The 17,123-nt window shown below is 40.0% G+C and overlaps 1 protein-coding gene across 12 annotated transcripts in view; it reads left to right on the forward strand.

The window, feature by feature from the left end:
• The window catches only part of MAST2 (microtubule associated serine/threonine kinase 2), a 191,898-nt gene that overhangs the window by 108,650 nt on the left and 66,125 nt on the right, over positions 1 to 17,123 (forward strand). For all 12 annotated transcript variants that reach the window (XM_048058876.2, XM_067001384.1, XM_067001380.1 and 9 more), the window contains one exon: positions 14,057 to 14,148. In XM_048058876.2, the coding sequence (XP_047914833.2) occupies positions 14,057 to 14,148 (92 nt within the window). The remainder of the gene's footprint in view (positions 1 to 14,056; positions 14,149 to 17,123) is intronic.

The following is a 17,123-nucleotide window of genomic DNA, read 5'->3' on the forward strand; positions in this document are numbered from 1 at the left end:
TTCAACAATAGCGGACTTCCATACTGAATAGATGTCTACAGTGTTTCTGCATAACAAGAATAAGATATTTTTATTTTTTAATACCTTGTTGGTGTGCTATTATGAATTTAAAATTAGACGTGAAGTACTGACACAATTTCAGAGATACTACCAAGGTTTCAGGTGCAATATTTTGTCAGAAAACTCCCCCTCAAAATTTACAATTCCATTTATTTGTTAGTATTTGAAGTACAAAAAGAAAGAAATTGATCTGTAAATCTGCTGCGCGTCTAGATGGAAAAGAGATTACTTTTTATTGATTTAATCACACAAATGAATATTAGATTTTTCAAAATGATCAAACAGCTGTATGAGAATTCACAGCAGAGAGGTGCTGCACCCAGTCATGTGGTAGAAATCCTATTTCGCACAGCACAGAAACCACAGGCTTCAGTCAGCCTCAGAAATAAAATATTTGAGCATGTGTGACAGTTTGCTGGGAATATCACCTTCTGCCATGCTCCGCTGGCAGCCTGCCCAGCTCTTTGACTACCGTCTTGTGGGAGATGGGGAGGCAGGTTGGATCGGTGCTGTGTGGATTGTAATAAATCGGCTAGTTCATACGACAGCACACTGTAGGATTGTGATTCTTGTTAGGGCATGGGTCCTGAAAACATGCGTACACATGCGGTGACTTTGCTCCCAGGAGCATCTGGGCTATGGGAGAAGCCACTGGACATCCAGGTCTGTGTGGTGTCAGGGCCATCACGTTCCTGTGTGTTAATGTTCTCTGAATAATGGCATCTATACACTTTGAAGGAAGTATATTATTAAGTGAATAAATATTTCTCCATTTTCATTGTCCTCCCATCGTACCCAAGTACTTTTTAGTAAACTTCTTACTTTTAAAAATTGTTCTTGCAATTTAAATTTCTTCTATCGAGTTGAAATTATAGCCAGAGAATATTTTGCTGTATGAAATATTTGACACAGTTTTCCTGTGATCGGTCTGTAAAACTTTTGGACAGTCCTACTGCATTTATGACATCTTGTGTGCTCTTCGTTCGGGGCATCGCAGAAGGGGCCACTGGCGGTATTCTGGCCATTGTGCTCCGTAATGATGCCTTCTGATATGTACTAAACATCCTAAAGGGCTTCACTCCCAGATGGCTTTCCCTACATTAGGAGGCAAATGTTGAGAAGGGCTCCTCTTTCTCCGCGGTACATTATGTTGAAACGAGCTCTCTCGTGCAGCTGGTGGGATTCTCGGTGCAGCTAATGGCACTGCGAAAGCGAGCCATCTGCTCCTGTGGTCAAAGTAGCTGCCTTGTTTCTTCTTGAGCCTATTCCCGGAAGGATAGAAAAAGTCAAGAGCAAACTAAATACATAAGAGTTTGTCATGGGAGGGGTGACATAAACATAAATCAGATTTACCCGTCAAACCTGTTCTGTATAAATATTTATGATTTTAAGCTACAGAATAAATACGAGAATTCCTTGGTTCAAAGGGCACGTGGGGAGGTATTGTCGTATCGGCTGTACTGAAGCATTGCCTATTGAAGTTGGATTATGGAAAGATAAAGCGTTATTTTGACATATTTAAATTAAATGTCTCTGTTTTTAAATCCTTTTGTTTCTTTGTGCTTTGGGAATAACTTTTCGTGGATGTGCTCTTAAAATTTGTTGTGTAGCAACAGCAGTGGAGCATCATTGCGCAAGCGGCTGTGCGCTGGTTTTTGAAAGATTGACTTAGGATGATGATTTCTATTTTTTTTTTTCTTTTTTCAGCAATGTTTAATCCTCTTTGGATGGACAGGCTGTGGCTATGGATCTTAGGATCTTGACTTTTGTTTAGTGACTTTTTTTTTTTTTTTGACTAAGTTTGGGCAGGGAAGTATTTGGGCAGGTGTATTGAAGTGTCTTGAAAGCTGCCTGGGGGATCACAAAGGTGGATTTCTGTTAGGAAAGTTGTGCTGTTTTCATGTCATGTTTCATAGGATAGCCACTGATGCTCTAAACTTATTTCTTTGTGATGAAGGGCTCTCAGGGATTTCATAATCGGTTAAACCCACTGGAATTAAGCATCATCAGTGTGTGAAGCAATCCTTAAGTAGCAAGACCCCTCTAAAATCAGTGATTCTCTAAAAATCATCATATTTCATTGTAAACGTTTCCTTGGTAACTAACAAAATGCTCCTAACTATTTAAAGATTCACAGCTCTAAGAGAAACCACCTCTCCTGGGGTGTAAACCAGTGATGGGAAAATACTCCGGTGACCAGGAGCGAGGTTTGATGCACTGGTGTGCTCCTGGTAGCTGCGGGGCTGCTGTTAAAGGGCTGTGCTGGATTGTGAGGCTGGGTCCTTTTAACTGTATTTGTTTTTTTTTTAATGCTGACTCATCTAGATTGACATTAAAAGCTGTGTGTGTCAGAGGGATGCCACCTCCTCCGTATATACATTGTCACTCTGAAGGAAAACGATTAGTTTGACACTAGCAGGATACTTACTTTTTTGTGGTAACATAAAGCTAAGCTTAAAAATGTGAGTCTGTGCTATAATTAGCTGTAAAGTGACAGCTGTCACGCCACAAATTTCCTTGCTCAAATGTGTAAAATAAGAAACGTTTCCCTTGTGTTGGGAAGGATGTGAAAGACCTGGAAATGTGATGCTTTTGATAATATTTAGGTCCAATTTGTACTTAGCCCAGTGTATTAAATGGCCTCCAACTGACACTCCTAATAGGAGAGGAAATTTCATTTCAATTACTTCTGCTAGTATTTCCGAATGGCCTTGGGACAAAAGCACTGACAGCGTTTGGGGGAGAAAAAAAATCAACCTTATCTCCTGAAAAGCTCTTTGAGAATCGATTTTTGCATTGGGCGAAGATGTAACGGGCGTTGCGGTCACTGGGTGAGAGCTGGGCGCTTCGTGCTGCTGGTGAGGAAGGTGAGAGTGCCCGCGGGGCCTGGGGGAGTGCCTGTGGGATGTTTGGGCTGCTTCAGTGCACTGGAAGACACTGGGATCCCATGAACAGAACAAAGGTTCTTCTGCTATCCAAAAATAAGTGTAATAATAAAGGCTATGCACCCTAATTTGTAGTTTATTTGGGATTCTGTCTGATAGACTTGCTTGTTTCTCTGTCAGACTAAAATCCAACGTTTCCTACAGGGTTAACACTGAACTTTTAAGCCCTGGAAGCCCTTTGTTCAGATGGAAACCTCTTGTACAACCTCTTGGCTATTGCCCAGAACAAACCAGTTTTTCAAGTCACAACTTTTGTGGAGCGGAAACCGTGCAACGCACAAATTATGGACGGTTTTGTGAAGCGCTTGGATCCTTCTCGTGAAGGAGACAGCTGAAAGTAACATAATTTTAAGCTGACGTTTTAAGAGAGCAGAAAAATGGCTGTTGGGAAGAGTCTGGTTTCAGAAGGGACTGGAAGAGAAGGGAGGCTCTGAGGTGGGCAGCGGGCACTGGGGGAGCAGCGCTACGCAGGGCCAGGCAGCAGGAGCACACGTTGGCGTGCGCTTGGCCTGGAAATGTGCAGTTCTCGTGTTTAATTGAAGGAGACACATTGGGGTTTTGGAATCCTTACAAAGTCTGTGCATCTGCTTATTTCAACTGTTGTTTGTCTCTGACAAGTGAATTTTAAATCCAGAGTGTCCATCAGCTTAAAGCTCAGGAATAGCTCATGATTAACAGCTGGAGAGTGATGGTTTGAGGCTGGGCCACGCTGGGTTTTTGGGCAGCTCCATGGTTGGCTCTTCAGGCCTTGCTTCTGTGAAGGGTTAACAGGCTGTGCTAGGGAAGGGGCTGGAGAGGCCGAGGTGGCAGTGCATGCGAGGCATTACATGGACTTTTAATGTGTTGGGGTGTAAACAGCACACCTTATAGATATATCCAGTTGTGAGGCAGCTTTAGCTGTGCGGTGACGTTCCTCCTTGCAGATCCATGCGCCTGCTTTCTGAAGAGACGTCGGGCTGGGGTAAGGAGCAAACCACGAGATGTGCTTGCCGGTGCACTCGGGATTCCTGGTATTTCAGTGGCAGCTGAATGCCGATGTTAACAAGGAATGGTAAACACCTTAGGGCAAGATGTTGGTATAAAAAAGACCTTATTTAAAGAACTGAGAGGAACAGTATATGATTTGTCATCTTCTATGACCTTATACCTTCCTGGAGGCAAATGACTTAGCTTTTGGTCAGGTGCTGAACACATAGTTCTGGCAACCATCTCATTTATCCGAGTAAGAAAGTATACTTTTTTTTTCAAAGCATAAGGAAAACACCTTTGAAGTGTTTTGATTCCGTGCTTGTACCTAATTATCAGGTATTCCCTGCATTGTTTTTCCCAGTCCATAGCCTGACCTATTTTTAATCTTTTTGCTATTATTTTCAGGACTGCAGAGTAATACCTATCTAAATGCTCTTTAGAGTAGATTTGCAGTTAAAATAATAAGCACTTCAGTAATGAAAGCTCCCCGTTTATTCCAAGAGTCTTAGAAGTTGATTTTGGTTTTAGGGACTTAACCAACATGCCAGCCATATCCAGATACATGTATTGTTTCTGTATTAAATTCTGCAGCTTGTCTCATGTTGCATGAACTATACCGTTGACTCTCCCAGCTGTTCAGTAGGGTGAGAGGCCTGCAGAGAGGTGGTACCTTTTGCCCTTTTTGTCTGAATACTTCAGTCATTTTCTCTTCCATCTTCTGTTTCTACTTCCTTTCATTTTAATCCCTTCTCTTATCCCTTCTCTTATATTTTTTTTCCCCTTCCATCGTTAGTGGAAGATGTTAAAAAAAAGCACTCATGGTTCCAGCTTCACCCCTCTGCCTGGGCTGGCTTGCTGGCTCTAGATACTTCATGGACTGAAGGCAGAAGGATCCAGAGAAGCAGCATTTAGGAGAACAATGCTTACTGGTCCTGTGAGGGGAAATCTTAGAGCAGAGGTGAAACCCAAGCCACTTGATACCAGCCTCTTGGCAATACTGTCCAGTAAATTGGACGTGTTCTTGGGCTGTAGGCTTAATACATTGTGATCTTTTCCACAGGATGCCTCAAGTTGAAGAGGTTTTCCACTGTGATATTTTATATGAAGACAAAGCTTAAGAATGTGTTGAAAATCTAAGCAAATGTTCCGCTTACATAGAGATACGGTGCTGACGTTATTCTTCCCTTATCTGCCTGCTATACTAAGCATATCTTTTAAACTACTTCAGAGTTAACAGAAGATATAAATGGTGCTTCACATGGTTTATTTCATGCTGAAAAAGTTACTTTTGCTATCATAAGATAATGTCTGGGAGCATGTACTACTGGAGAGCCCCCTGCACCCAAAGAGAAGTGAGCCTCTGAAGACGGAGATGTTCTGCAAGCACGTACAAGAATGGTCTTTCCCTGAATATTTGATCTCTAAGGAATCTAGCTTGAGTCCTGACATGGCATTTGAGATGATTTATTTCCAGGATATTGCATGTTTTCCTGTCTTTCAGTTTTGTTCTAGTCTTAATTGCATCATAAATTATTATCAGCTTCAATTAGCAATCTTAATTTAAATTAAGCGTGATTGCTATGGAACTTGAAGACCTGACTTTTGTAGGTATTTGCATTTGTCTTCCTCTGTGTCTTCATTTCTGTACTTCCTGCAATTTTTTCAGGTCTTGTTTCTTTTCATGGTGGCCATGTTGGTTTCAGACTTCACGGTGGAACAAAACTGAGAAGGCAAGAAAGCTGGGAGATGGTGATATGTGGTTCCCAGAAGCGTATTTTATTGCAATCTATTACTTACACAGTGATAGGCTAATTTTATTTAATTTTAACAGTCCCATGTTCTCCTTCTTTGTCTCGGAGAAACTTTGGGCCATATGTGCCTGTACTTGTGAGTTTGTAGTAAAGTTTGTTGCACATCACTTTTAAAAAAATAAAAATAAAAACTTATCTGTTTCTAGTTCCTTTAATTATGAATAAGCACACTGAGCATTCAAAAAGCTTTTAGTGGTTTCTGAATTTATATTCCAGTCCAATTTTAGAACAGGTATTTTTGTTAGATATCAGTGTTTTTAACAATTATGTAAATTGTGTCTATGATTTTACTAGGATTTAGTTTTTCCTATTTTCTTTTGATTCCTTCTTGTCATCACTGTTACCATCCGTTTATTTTTGATACATTCGTCTAGTCATACATGCTGCTCTTAATGATCTTACTGTAACTAGAATTGATTTTAATTTTCATCCTTCTTAGGTAGAATAGCCTTTAAAACAAGGACGCTTCTCAGACGATGACCAAACTGCATTGCCTTTGGCATGCGGTGCAGCGTGCTTTAATTCTTAGCTCTTGGCTTTTAATGTTTGTATTTTATTCTGCTTGGTTTTGTGAAAGATTGTTTCAGCTGCAAGCTCCTAAAATTTCAAAACAGTTTGCATGTGTCTATTTGTAGCATGTGCTTGTATATTTATTAAACCGGAGCAACCTTACTTGTATGAAAAATTAATAGCAACTGGGTAATGAACAATTGGCTCAGGCAGCAACTCAGCTTTACACAGCAGAATGATGTGGTGCTTGTAGTCTGGCTGGGCTGCTGCAGAAATTTCACGTTGCTGTGGGTCTGGGGTCTCTTGTCACGGCCTCAGGGCTTCCTTAGCATGAAATGGCTTCTGGAGGCTTGTCTTTATTTACAGAAGGTTGCTTCTTTGGTCTTATACATGCTGCACTGTAGTTATTTAATGTATTTTTCCAAGTTTGTTGTGTTTATCTGAAACAAAGGTTTGTCCACAGACCTGCCATGTAAACAAGAGAAGCCCAAATAGCTGAACACTTGATTTGCAACAGTGCAGTGTACTTCTGTACGTGAGTTTTCACCAGTTTTACTTGCTACACCGAGCATTTTCTGTGCCCACAGAACTCCGGCTCTTGCCTGTCACCTTCTATCACACTTGGAGCAAATTCTTACCTGGCTGTGTTTCCCTCTCCACTGTTGGATGCGAGTGTATTGATGACAGGGGTCTTAGGTGGCATTTCTTTAGCAAGGCTGGTAAGAACAAATGGAGCAGAATCTGGTCTTTCTCAGTGCTTTGCCTGAAATACCTGCTCCCACACACATCTCGCCTTTATCCTGGTCTGGTCAGGACCAGCTCTGTTCGGCCCCTAGTGGGTCGAGATGGGCGAAGGCATGTGCCTTTCTGAGGTAGCTTAGTCCTGAGGGGGTGCTGGAAGTTCTGCCTCGTTATTGTCCTAATACCTCTGTTAGACTATTATCAGCCTACCTTAGCACTCACGTGGGTGACTTGTATTTTTTCCCCCCGTTTTTGTGTGTGCAGAACACAACCATACAACTGTGTGAATCTCTCTGCTCTCTGCAGAAAAGGCAACTCCACTGAGACAGTCTGATATGGAGATTATTTCCACAATAATGTACTGTTAGAATGGTTTTAAAATTAGATATGTAATTTATTGTCACCCTGCGGTTTGAAACTGCAATTAGCTGATAAAGAGATAATTTGGAACATTTTTCGATACTTAAATTAAGAAAATGCTCTGAAACAAAGGGAACTGTTCATGTTGAGTGCTACATAGCAACTGAGTGCCTCTTCCTATTCTGGTACACGGGATTTCCATTAAACCCTACGCTTTGGAATCTCAGAAAATGTTTCTTTTCATTTTTGGCTCATATGCTTAGTTTTCAGGATGCATCTTTAGGGAGCATGTTTAGAATGGGTTTGTTTTATTACATACCTATATATCGTTAGAAGTTACACGGTAAAAAATGTTTCAAATGATATAAATTCACTTTGTCATTTCATTCTTGAATTTGTTTGCTTGAATTTTTGCAAGCAAAAAATGTGATAATCTATCTTCTGTGACAACTGCAATGGAGGCACCTATTTAAAAAGCAGTTATGCTATGTGAAGCATTTAATAATGGAGTCAGAGGAAATGGAAAATGAAAGTATGCAGTTATGTTTAGTTTTCGTTAAATCATCCTTTCACACTTGGTGATGTAACTTCATGGAAGTATAATGCATAACACAACTGAAGTCGGAGACAGTAATGCTTGAGAAGGTCCGTGTATGTTTTCTCCCATTAAATACTGCCTGTTTTTCTTCTGGGAAGTGTCTTCTGTAATCAGAGACATTTTGCTTTTTTTTTTTTCCTCTTCATATAAGGATGAAAATAGCTTTGGAGCATATTTGGGAGGGAGGAACGTTTCAGAATAAAGTGGTTTGATTTAGTTGGGAATGGCTGTGCCAGTCATTGTAATTCGTTGTGACATTTCATTTTGTTTGGCTTTGCAGTTGTTCCCATGGTTCTGTGTTGTTAATAATACAAAAGGTCTGGACTATACAGCAGGGTGTAAGCAGGTGTGCAACAGCCACAAACATTAGGCAAGTTAAACGTGAATTAGATGTTAACTGGCAATTTCAGCCTTTTCTTTCACAATTTCTTAACTTGAGGTGATGCTGCTGCTTAAATTTGAGCTGTAAATAAAGAAGTAAAATGATTTATCTAACAAATAGCTCATCTGAGATGAAATGGAACTACTTTCACACAATAAGTTAAAATAACACCTAAAATTTAGGTGTTAATTTTCCTTAAAACAACAGAAGCAGTCTACATCCAAGTTACGATGTGCATTGCTCAGCACTTCATCCACTCAGCTGCTGTGTTTGTTAGTGTGCTGAAACCCGTGGTGTTATGGAATGAGATGTTCTTCATGTTTACTCCCCGTGCTCCTTCTAGATATCTGTACAGAAATATAGCTGGTGCTTTGCAATGGACTGCATCTTTCATCCCGATGCTCCTTGTTGTGCAGAATTCATGTCTTCCCCCATCATGTGCGCAGTGACTTTAATTCACTGGTACCAGAGTGAGACTGGGAACATGCACGGGTCACACAAGTTTGACTCTATAAAGGAGTTACACCTAAGGCTTTTTTTCAAGGAACACTAAAAAAATGTAGTAGCACTTTGGATTACTATAAATGTTTGTATTTGTGAAGATTAGGGATGAGGGTGGTGGAGCAGCTGAGAGGGGAACCCAGGAAGGGATCCACATTGGTGGCAGGCAGCGCACGCTGCGTCACTGATTGAAGGTGGTGCTGGGAAGACAAAAGTTCTGTGCCTCTTGTAATGGAGAATCTGTGATATTTTAAAAGTGTGTTGTTGGCCCTGTGCTTCCATCCTTCATCTGTTAAACCGGCATAATTGTGTTTCCTTAAGAGACAAGAAGTGGTTATTGTAGGAATGTGTGAACTACCAAACCTACACCATGAATAATAATACATTTTTTCCAGTTATTCTAGGATGAATAACTTTTAAACTATTCTGAATGTGGAAAAAAAAATATCAGTTGAACCAGATGCTTACTTATTCTTATCTATTTTAGAGAACTAATTATTCCTGTTGTTGGTAGTGCTAAAGCTTACAAAATTGCTTCCATCTTTGAATTACTATAATTAAGACGATAACTTCCACATCTAGTTAACATTGCTGTGCAGCTGGTGCATTCATTGACATGCAGATTTTGGATTTTTTAAATTTTCTGCCATTGTGAATAAAAATTTTAAATACTTATTTTCATTTCCAAAATGTCTGTTTCTCATAAAGAAGTCTTTGTAAATCAAATCAAGCGAAACTAAACTCCTGTAACATCAGAGGAAAATCTTGTTAAATTTGGTTAGGTGATAGGACATTTGGGGAGAATAAGTTATCGCTGATACCTTTTGTAGGTGTGGTCACTAAGCTGTGGGTCCCATTTTGTAGGCATGGCTTTGGGATCACTGAATTAAACATCACATCTGGAGCACATCTGACCTCTGAAATTTTGCTTTGGAAAGAGTTTTTAGTTAATGCAAGGGTTAGTCTGGCACTGACAACCTGGAGTAGTTTACAAAACTAAAATTCTATTAGAAGTCACAAATAGAAATCATATAAATGAATGAGTACCAAAAGAAAAAGTGGTTTAAGCTAGGATTTTTCAGTGCATCTTGTTTACTTGCATATGCAGATTTTTTGGCTATGAGAATTTTCTCTAGGCCAATAAATTTAGCTAAATTTTGAGAAACTTCCTTATTATTCATTTCTAATAACCAGCAATGCTGTGATATTACTAGAAATCGGGGGCTGGTTATTTTTAATTATTTTTTTTTCTGTGGCTCTTGCTTTCATTACACGAACACATGATAGACGTGCAGCAGTGAGAGTCAGAGATGTCCAAACTGACACCTCTGTGAGCACACTGTTAAAATGAAGAATGAAACACTGATTTACGCTCGAACCAAAACACTCTCAGACTGAACATGAATACAAAAGAAGGTGAACTACTTGTTTAGAGGCTCAGCACTGGATCATCTGTCGGTCTCTAGCCGAAGGTTTGTCAGGAGGGAGATGAGGAGTGCTGAAGCTGCGTGCAGCTCGCAGGTACTCTCCCAAATGTTCTTGTAAATACGTCTGGACGAGGGTGCTGGCTCCAGAGGACATTTCAGTGGGTCCAAAAACAGTGTCCAGTTACCAGCTCCACGTCCGATGTCCTGCAGTGTTCAGTTTCAAGAATGCACTTGGAACACTTCGGTACACGTAACAAACGTTATTTTTACTGCCGGGAGAGAAGTTAACTCTAGCGATAGTAAAAGCGCTATTTCCGTAGTGATGGCAGAGGCATTGTTTCAAATATTTCAACATAAACTATCCGTTTTGCTGTTCTTGGTCAGAATTAAATCAAGTTGCTGTAACTCCTTCCTAGATTTCTGGATTCTGGGTTCGCAGCCCGGGGTTTGGCAGGCTGCCGGGGGCGAGCTGGGTGGCACAGGGGAGCACAGAGGTGTTTGCAGCCCCACGCCTGGGGATCTGCCCTGCAGCGCCGGGGCAGAACCAAAACCCCCCAGGTCGAGATCAGGTTTTGCCTAAACTGGGAGGACCTGCAGGGGGTTTGCTCTTCTAAAATTATGAAGTGGGATCTGAGAAAAAAAAACACAACAACACGTTAATGAGACCCTTACCAAATTGGGAGAGGAAGGGAGGGTCAGGGTCAGGCTCGCCTTGCATTTAATGAACATAGCAAAACTTTGGCTTATAAACAAACAATAATGCTTGCAATCTCTCTGGACTGGTTAAGATTTTTTTTCTTATTAAAGTACTCAGAGGTATAGGTAACCTTTTCTATTTTCTCCTTCTACTCCTGTTTTTATGTAAAAGGAATTATTTTTAGCGAACTGTTTGCAGAATTCGCGACCAGTAATGAGCAATAATGCAGTATAAGAAGTGAATAATACGATCTCCTCTCTACTCTTGGCCTTGTGGCTCAGCATTGGGCCCAGTACCGTGCGTCTGGCTGAAGTGCATCTTCCAGGAAAGTATTTTGTCTTTGTGTGAACTTTGTGCCAACACTTAATACGACTTACTTGGATTTCTTTGGCACAAATTTCTAGTTGAAGCTAGCTTTACTACTTCAATAATTTAACTGTTTTTCCTGAGGAGGTGCTCAAATGCTGTCATAGTGGCTTCCTGGGGCTAGTTGCCCAACTGAGATCTGCACATTACCTCACCCTTCCTCTCCTCTTTTTTTTGTATTTTTGCGACTACCGGGACTTCATCGCTGCTGTTCTGTAATTCCTCTGTGATTCCAAGGCCTCTTAAAAAGTTTTATATATCTATCGAGAGAGCTCTCTTCAACCAGTAGAGAGTATGGCTGTATCTGTAACGTGGATTTGGGAAATCAGAAATTCTGGGCTTAGCCTCTGTGTTTAAGCTTTGCCTTACTGCCAGCACACATGGATCGTGTACATGGCTGAGCGGGCCTCAGTGATGTTCCTCCTCCCCTGGTTAGAGATCCAGTGAAATTGAAAGTATCAAATTTGGGGGCTGTAAAAAGAATAATGTTTTATTCCCAACTTGGGGCTAGGCTTTCACTCAAAAGCCATTCCCTCTTCTGGGTAAACCTGACCTATTTTAATGGGCCTCAGCTGTGCTTGCTCTCCAGCCACTTAACCCTTTCTCTTGTGGTTCCTTATCTCTGCAAGTATACCGTAGAAAATGGGTTTCTAAAATGGGTCCAATCTGGCAGATGCAGGCAAGCAGTTAAAAAGCTGAGTTTGGGACAGTTCGTGTTCCCCATTATGCCGCGATTTAAATACACCGAGTTTCCATGGCAAGCTCCAGACATTGCTGTGGTAAAGTGTATTTTAGGAACAGTTTTTAGCAAAAGAACATGACTGTAGAGGATGGAGCTCTCTTTTCTCAGAGTACTACTGTTTCATATTGACAAGATCTAAAATTTTTATGTAGCAATTTATATTAAAAAACTCAGGATTTTTTAATTTCTGAAATACTCATGTCTATGATATTAGAACACTCGGCATTTTTGTATTGTGATGTTGTCCAGTAATGTCAACATAATGATTATCTGCTACTCATACTGGAATCAAGTGTTCTGTTTTTTCAACAGTTACTGGAATAGACTGACTGAGGACAAAAAAAGAAATCCATAAACTGAGATTTTAAGCCTCTTAACATCAGGCTGTTAGTTTTACCATAGGATGTACACAATGGCAATCAGTTTTTGGACGGACTGTTGTTGAATAATACATGAATGTAAATGAAGATTGTATGGAATCAGTTGGATAATTTTGAGGAATGCTTTAAGTACACCAGAGAGCCTGAATAGCAGTTAATGGGGCTTCAACTTTATTACTGTTTATTATGGTTGGCAGTTTAGTTGTGTTTTTTTTTTCCTCTGCTTTGAGTTCTCCAGTTTCCTATAGAACAACAATAAAAAGGCTTACAAATAATAATAGTCAGATACACAGTATCCTGTGGCAGCAAAATAGCTTTGCATTAAATTGCAGTTCTTGGCAGTCCGAGTGCATTTATCCTTGGCTGCTCCAGCTCAGGCGGTGCAGGAGGGACGGAGGCAGATGTCAGCACCGGGAGCCTTGCAAGCGAAGGCGCCTCGTCTGCGACTGCAGGGACCCGGCGTGGAGCTGCTCAGCGCGGCTCCTTGCTCGGCCGTCCTGCTCCTGCCTGCTCCCACCCCATGTCAAGAGCAACACGATTTTAGCACCCGCTTTGACAATTGCTGGAGTAAGCAGAAATGAGAAAGCAAGTCAGAAGTACGATGAGTAAATGACAGCACTGTTAATATTTAGTTGTGAGATTTTGCTACGGAATTTGGGCTGTTTATTCTGTATTTTGTATGCACTTTTCCGACAGGGAAAAGGGGTGATGAGAAATGAATTTAATATCCAGTTGATCTCGTTCATGGCTCCCATGATTTGAAAATAATTCACTTGTTCATTACAATTAACTTTTATCACCTTTAGACCAAAATGTTTGCTACTAACAATTGCAGGCTGGGAAGCAAATGGAGGTACACATTGTTCTCTTCCTTTGGCTAAATTCTGAAACGCCAGTGCAAAAAAAAGCCTGAGCTTCGCTCACAAAGAAGGATGGAGCAAAGTCATGGCAGTGAGTGGCGTGAAGTCAGCAGAGGGCTTGTTGGGAACTCGCTCTGCATGGTTTTTGATAGGTGTTGCTGCATGTGTTTGTGAAGATTCTTCAGTCTCAGGGTTTAAGTTTTATTAATAAAATCTTGCTCATCTGCTGAGTTGTGCTAACGCTTTACTTTGTAATTTTAGCTCTGCCCTAAAGAATATGCTCTGGTTTCTCATAGTGATAGCCCATAGTTGTAACAGATTTATTTGCTGTGTTGGATGTTGGTAAGAATATCTGAAGCACTGGAGTGTTTCACTGTTTTCTGCTTTTTGTGTGATTTGTAAAGTGCAAATTGCGCATATTTTGTGAATCAGGAATGTTTTGTGGGCTATCTCTAGCGGCCCATGAGTGGCCTGTGAGATACAGGTTTTATGTTGCTTCTAGCATATTAAAACATTTGTTGCTGACAAAGTACCTTTTGGCCCTGCGTGTTTACTTCCCAGCAGTCAATACTGAAATAGAGTGTGTGAGGAAATATCGACCTAAATATGAGAGATTTCTCTTTAGCTAAAAGCCAATCTCCAGAACCTGCCTTGAGGTGCTTTTCTTTGTCTGGTTATGCCTTATAATTTATATCTCTTTCTTTCAGCTGTCGGACAAGCAACAGAAAGAGTTTGATTGTAACATCCAGCACATCTCCAACTCTCCCGCGACCACATTCCCCTCTTCATGGACATGCAGGTAAATCCTGGTGACTAGTTTGCTTGGGAATCATTAACAAAAACATTGCAGTGAGTTTGAACGTATCGACATCAAGATATGTGCTTTGAAACTTAATCTGAACACAGTTTTTCATCGTTTCTAACTCATAACAGGGTTCGTACAGTTTCAAAATGAATGTTTTTCGTGCTTAAAATCTGGGACTCTGTTCCTCATCTGTTCTGTGCTGTCTTTCTCCTTCTCTACTGTATCTGACCTCCACTCTTTCTTGGGGTTTCAGTCCTCTTATGTCCAGCAAAAGAAACAGAGGAAGAGCAACGTCAAATAAAGTTAAATGTATACCTTTTAGCAGATATCTTATTTTGAGTCTCCTAGTACAGTTTATTTGTGCCAGTGGTTTATCCGTAGTTCTCATGAGAAGAAACATCCTTATTTGTGTCTCTGTGCCTCTGGCAGACCATCAGCTGTGCAGTGTGCCATCTATGGTCTCTTATCTCCTACTTAGAGCAACATGAGATGTTTAAAAAAAAAATTATAATTTTCTGCCAGTTTTATCATGTCAGCAGCGATGAAATGCTTATTTCAAAGCAAATGGGCAACTGCTTGTTAGTCATCAGGGGGAAGTGCGTGGAGATGTTCTTTTGAAAGAAAAAGAAAGAATGTTTATTCAACCTGTGGTAGCCACAGATTTTTAGAAAGGGTCATGCATGAGGATTTAACAGCTTGCCCTTGATGTTTTTATTGCTGAGGGAGGTAGGTGAAGTACGACTATGTAGCTTTCAATATTTCAGAACACCAGGAAAGACGGTTGTGTTTCAAGTATGGCCATAATTGGGTTCAAGTGTATAGCTTAAAACAGCTTGAACAGTTGTGGCACATACCCATCCACAGTGGAGCCTGTCTGGAAGCACATCACAGTTGTGTTTAAGACAAGTAACAGTTGTTTTCATTAGAATCGGACTTTCCTTCTCCTACATGGCAGTATGTTCTGTAAATACTTTCGGGAGACTGAAACTAAGGAAATGCTGAGAAAGTACAGCAAATTGGTAGGAGCTCGGCAAGAAGGAGCCATCTGCTTCTGTTCGCAGAGCATTGCGTCTGGAGAGGGAACATCCAGCCAATTGAAAGGAAAAAGAAGACAAAAGTCGTTCAGGGATACCTGAGAAAGCCTCAACCACTCAAGTTTTTATGAAAATTTGCTCAAAGCTGTAGCTTGTTTGAATTTACAGGACCAAAAGCTTGCATTTGCTAGAGGAATTCCATTTCACTTCTAACTCCCTTGGTTCTGTCGTGTGTGAATATGATAGTGATAGCTTCGTAAAATGTGGCCCGAAGAAGGCATTTTTCATGGTAGGGATTCTCTGCTTAGTTACGTTGTGCTTTTTACTTGTTCTTAGAATTGATACTTATGTTGGATTTAGAAAATTCTAAATCAGCTCTACATTTAACTAAAATGATACAGAAAGATGCTCCTCAGAATATGAAAGAAGTATCTGTGATTGGCAAATTGCAACAAGATGTTGATGTCATTCTCAGAAAACAAAGGCAGAAATGTTCACAACAAAAACACCTGTATTTTCTTTTGATTTGCTTTTCCCCACTGTCTGATTCAAAAATGAAAAATTGGTCTTAGCATTTTTGATGCTGTCTCAGGCTTTACAAGCTTACCTTTTATTAGAAATATGTGACTGTCTAGAGAACTAGAGTAGCTAATCAGTGGTATGGCATCTTTCTTTAGCAGAATTCATCAAATATTTTTACTTTTTGTTCTAATGTGTCACATGGGATTTAAAACTATTAATTAAAAAGGACATCCTTTGTGACCTCCAAGAGTTGCAAATGGGGAGCAGGAAGATAAATTACTTGTAAGCTGAATTCTCTGCCAGTACTATATTTAGTTTTACCTGAGAATAATTATTTATTCAAAAGACAAAAGTAGATGAAATTTAGAGTAGAATCACAAATATTTTCTTAAGAAATATCATATATGAGATGTGAATTTGAGAACAGGCTGTGATATTTGTTTAGTATTTGAACAGAATCGATCAATCTGTTTGTTCAGACACATACACTGATAAGTTACTAGGAAAAGCTGCAGCCTCTTCCTGGCTTCTTGTGTCTTGAACATGCTCCTCTTCATGGCCATTCTGAACCTCTTTTACAGTCAAAAGAGCAGCAAGCATGCAGAAATATAAGGGAGGCTTTCTAAAAAGTTCAAAACCGCTGTTCAAAAACCACTATAAAATGGAGTTCCTTATGGCACTTGCTGCAGGAGTTATTCTTCTGTATGTAATGTAAAAGTCAGGGGATGTGATGTATCACAGCTGACAGTCCATCAGGCAGACCTAGCTCCTAATGAACACTGATCCTGGAAAAATACACATTTTAATATCTGAAGCAGCATCGAGATAGGATGTGAAGCAATTTCATATCCTAGAAAATTGAGAGGAAAAGTAATACTTAAGAAATCTAAACATTTGAGATGGAAGTATATCAAAACAATTTTTAACTCGGGTGTGGAATCACTTCTGATTCAAGAACTCTTAGTGTATTTGAAGTGTGCTAATTCACTTTTCAAGCTGTATGAAATAATGTTTTCCAAAATTACCTGGGACCTCGTTATAGAAAGCCACAGCTTGTTAACTTCATGGGAAAATCACCCTTCTTATTTAGTCACTCAAACTTGGATTGAAGGGGAGAACTTTAGGAATACAGGTTTGCAAACCTTCCATTTATTCTATTTTTTTTCTTTTAAAATTAGAAATTTAAATTTATTGTGTATATATATATGTATATATACATTTATTATATATCACAGAATTGTAGGGGTTGGAAGGGACCTCCAGAGATCATCGGGTCCAACCCCACTGCCAAAACAGGTTCCCTATATGTACACAGACATTTATTATACACACACACATATATAAGGTATGTCTATATGCATACATATTTTCCCTATGTTTGTTTGTATTTCTTTGAATCATTTTTAAAAAAAT

Source organism: Anser cygnoides, chromosome 8 (assembly GCF_040182565.1).
Source record: "Anser cygnoides isolate HZ-2024a breed goose chromosome 8, Taihu_goose_T2T_genome, whole genome shotgun sequence".
NCBI classification, from domain to species: Eukaryota; Metazoa; Chordata; class Aves; order Anseriformes; family Anatidae; genus Anser; species Anser cygnoides.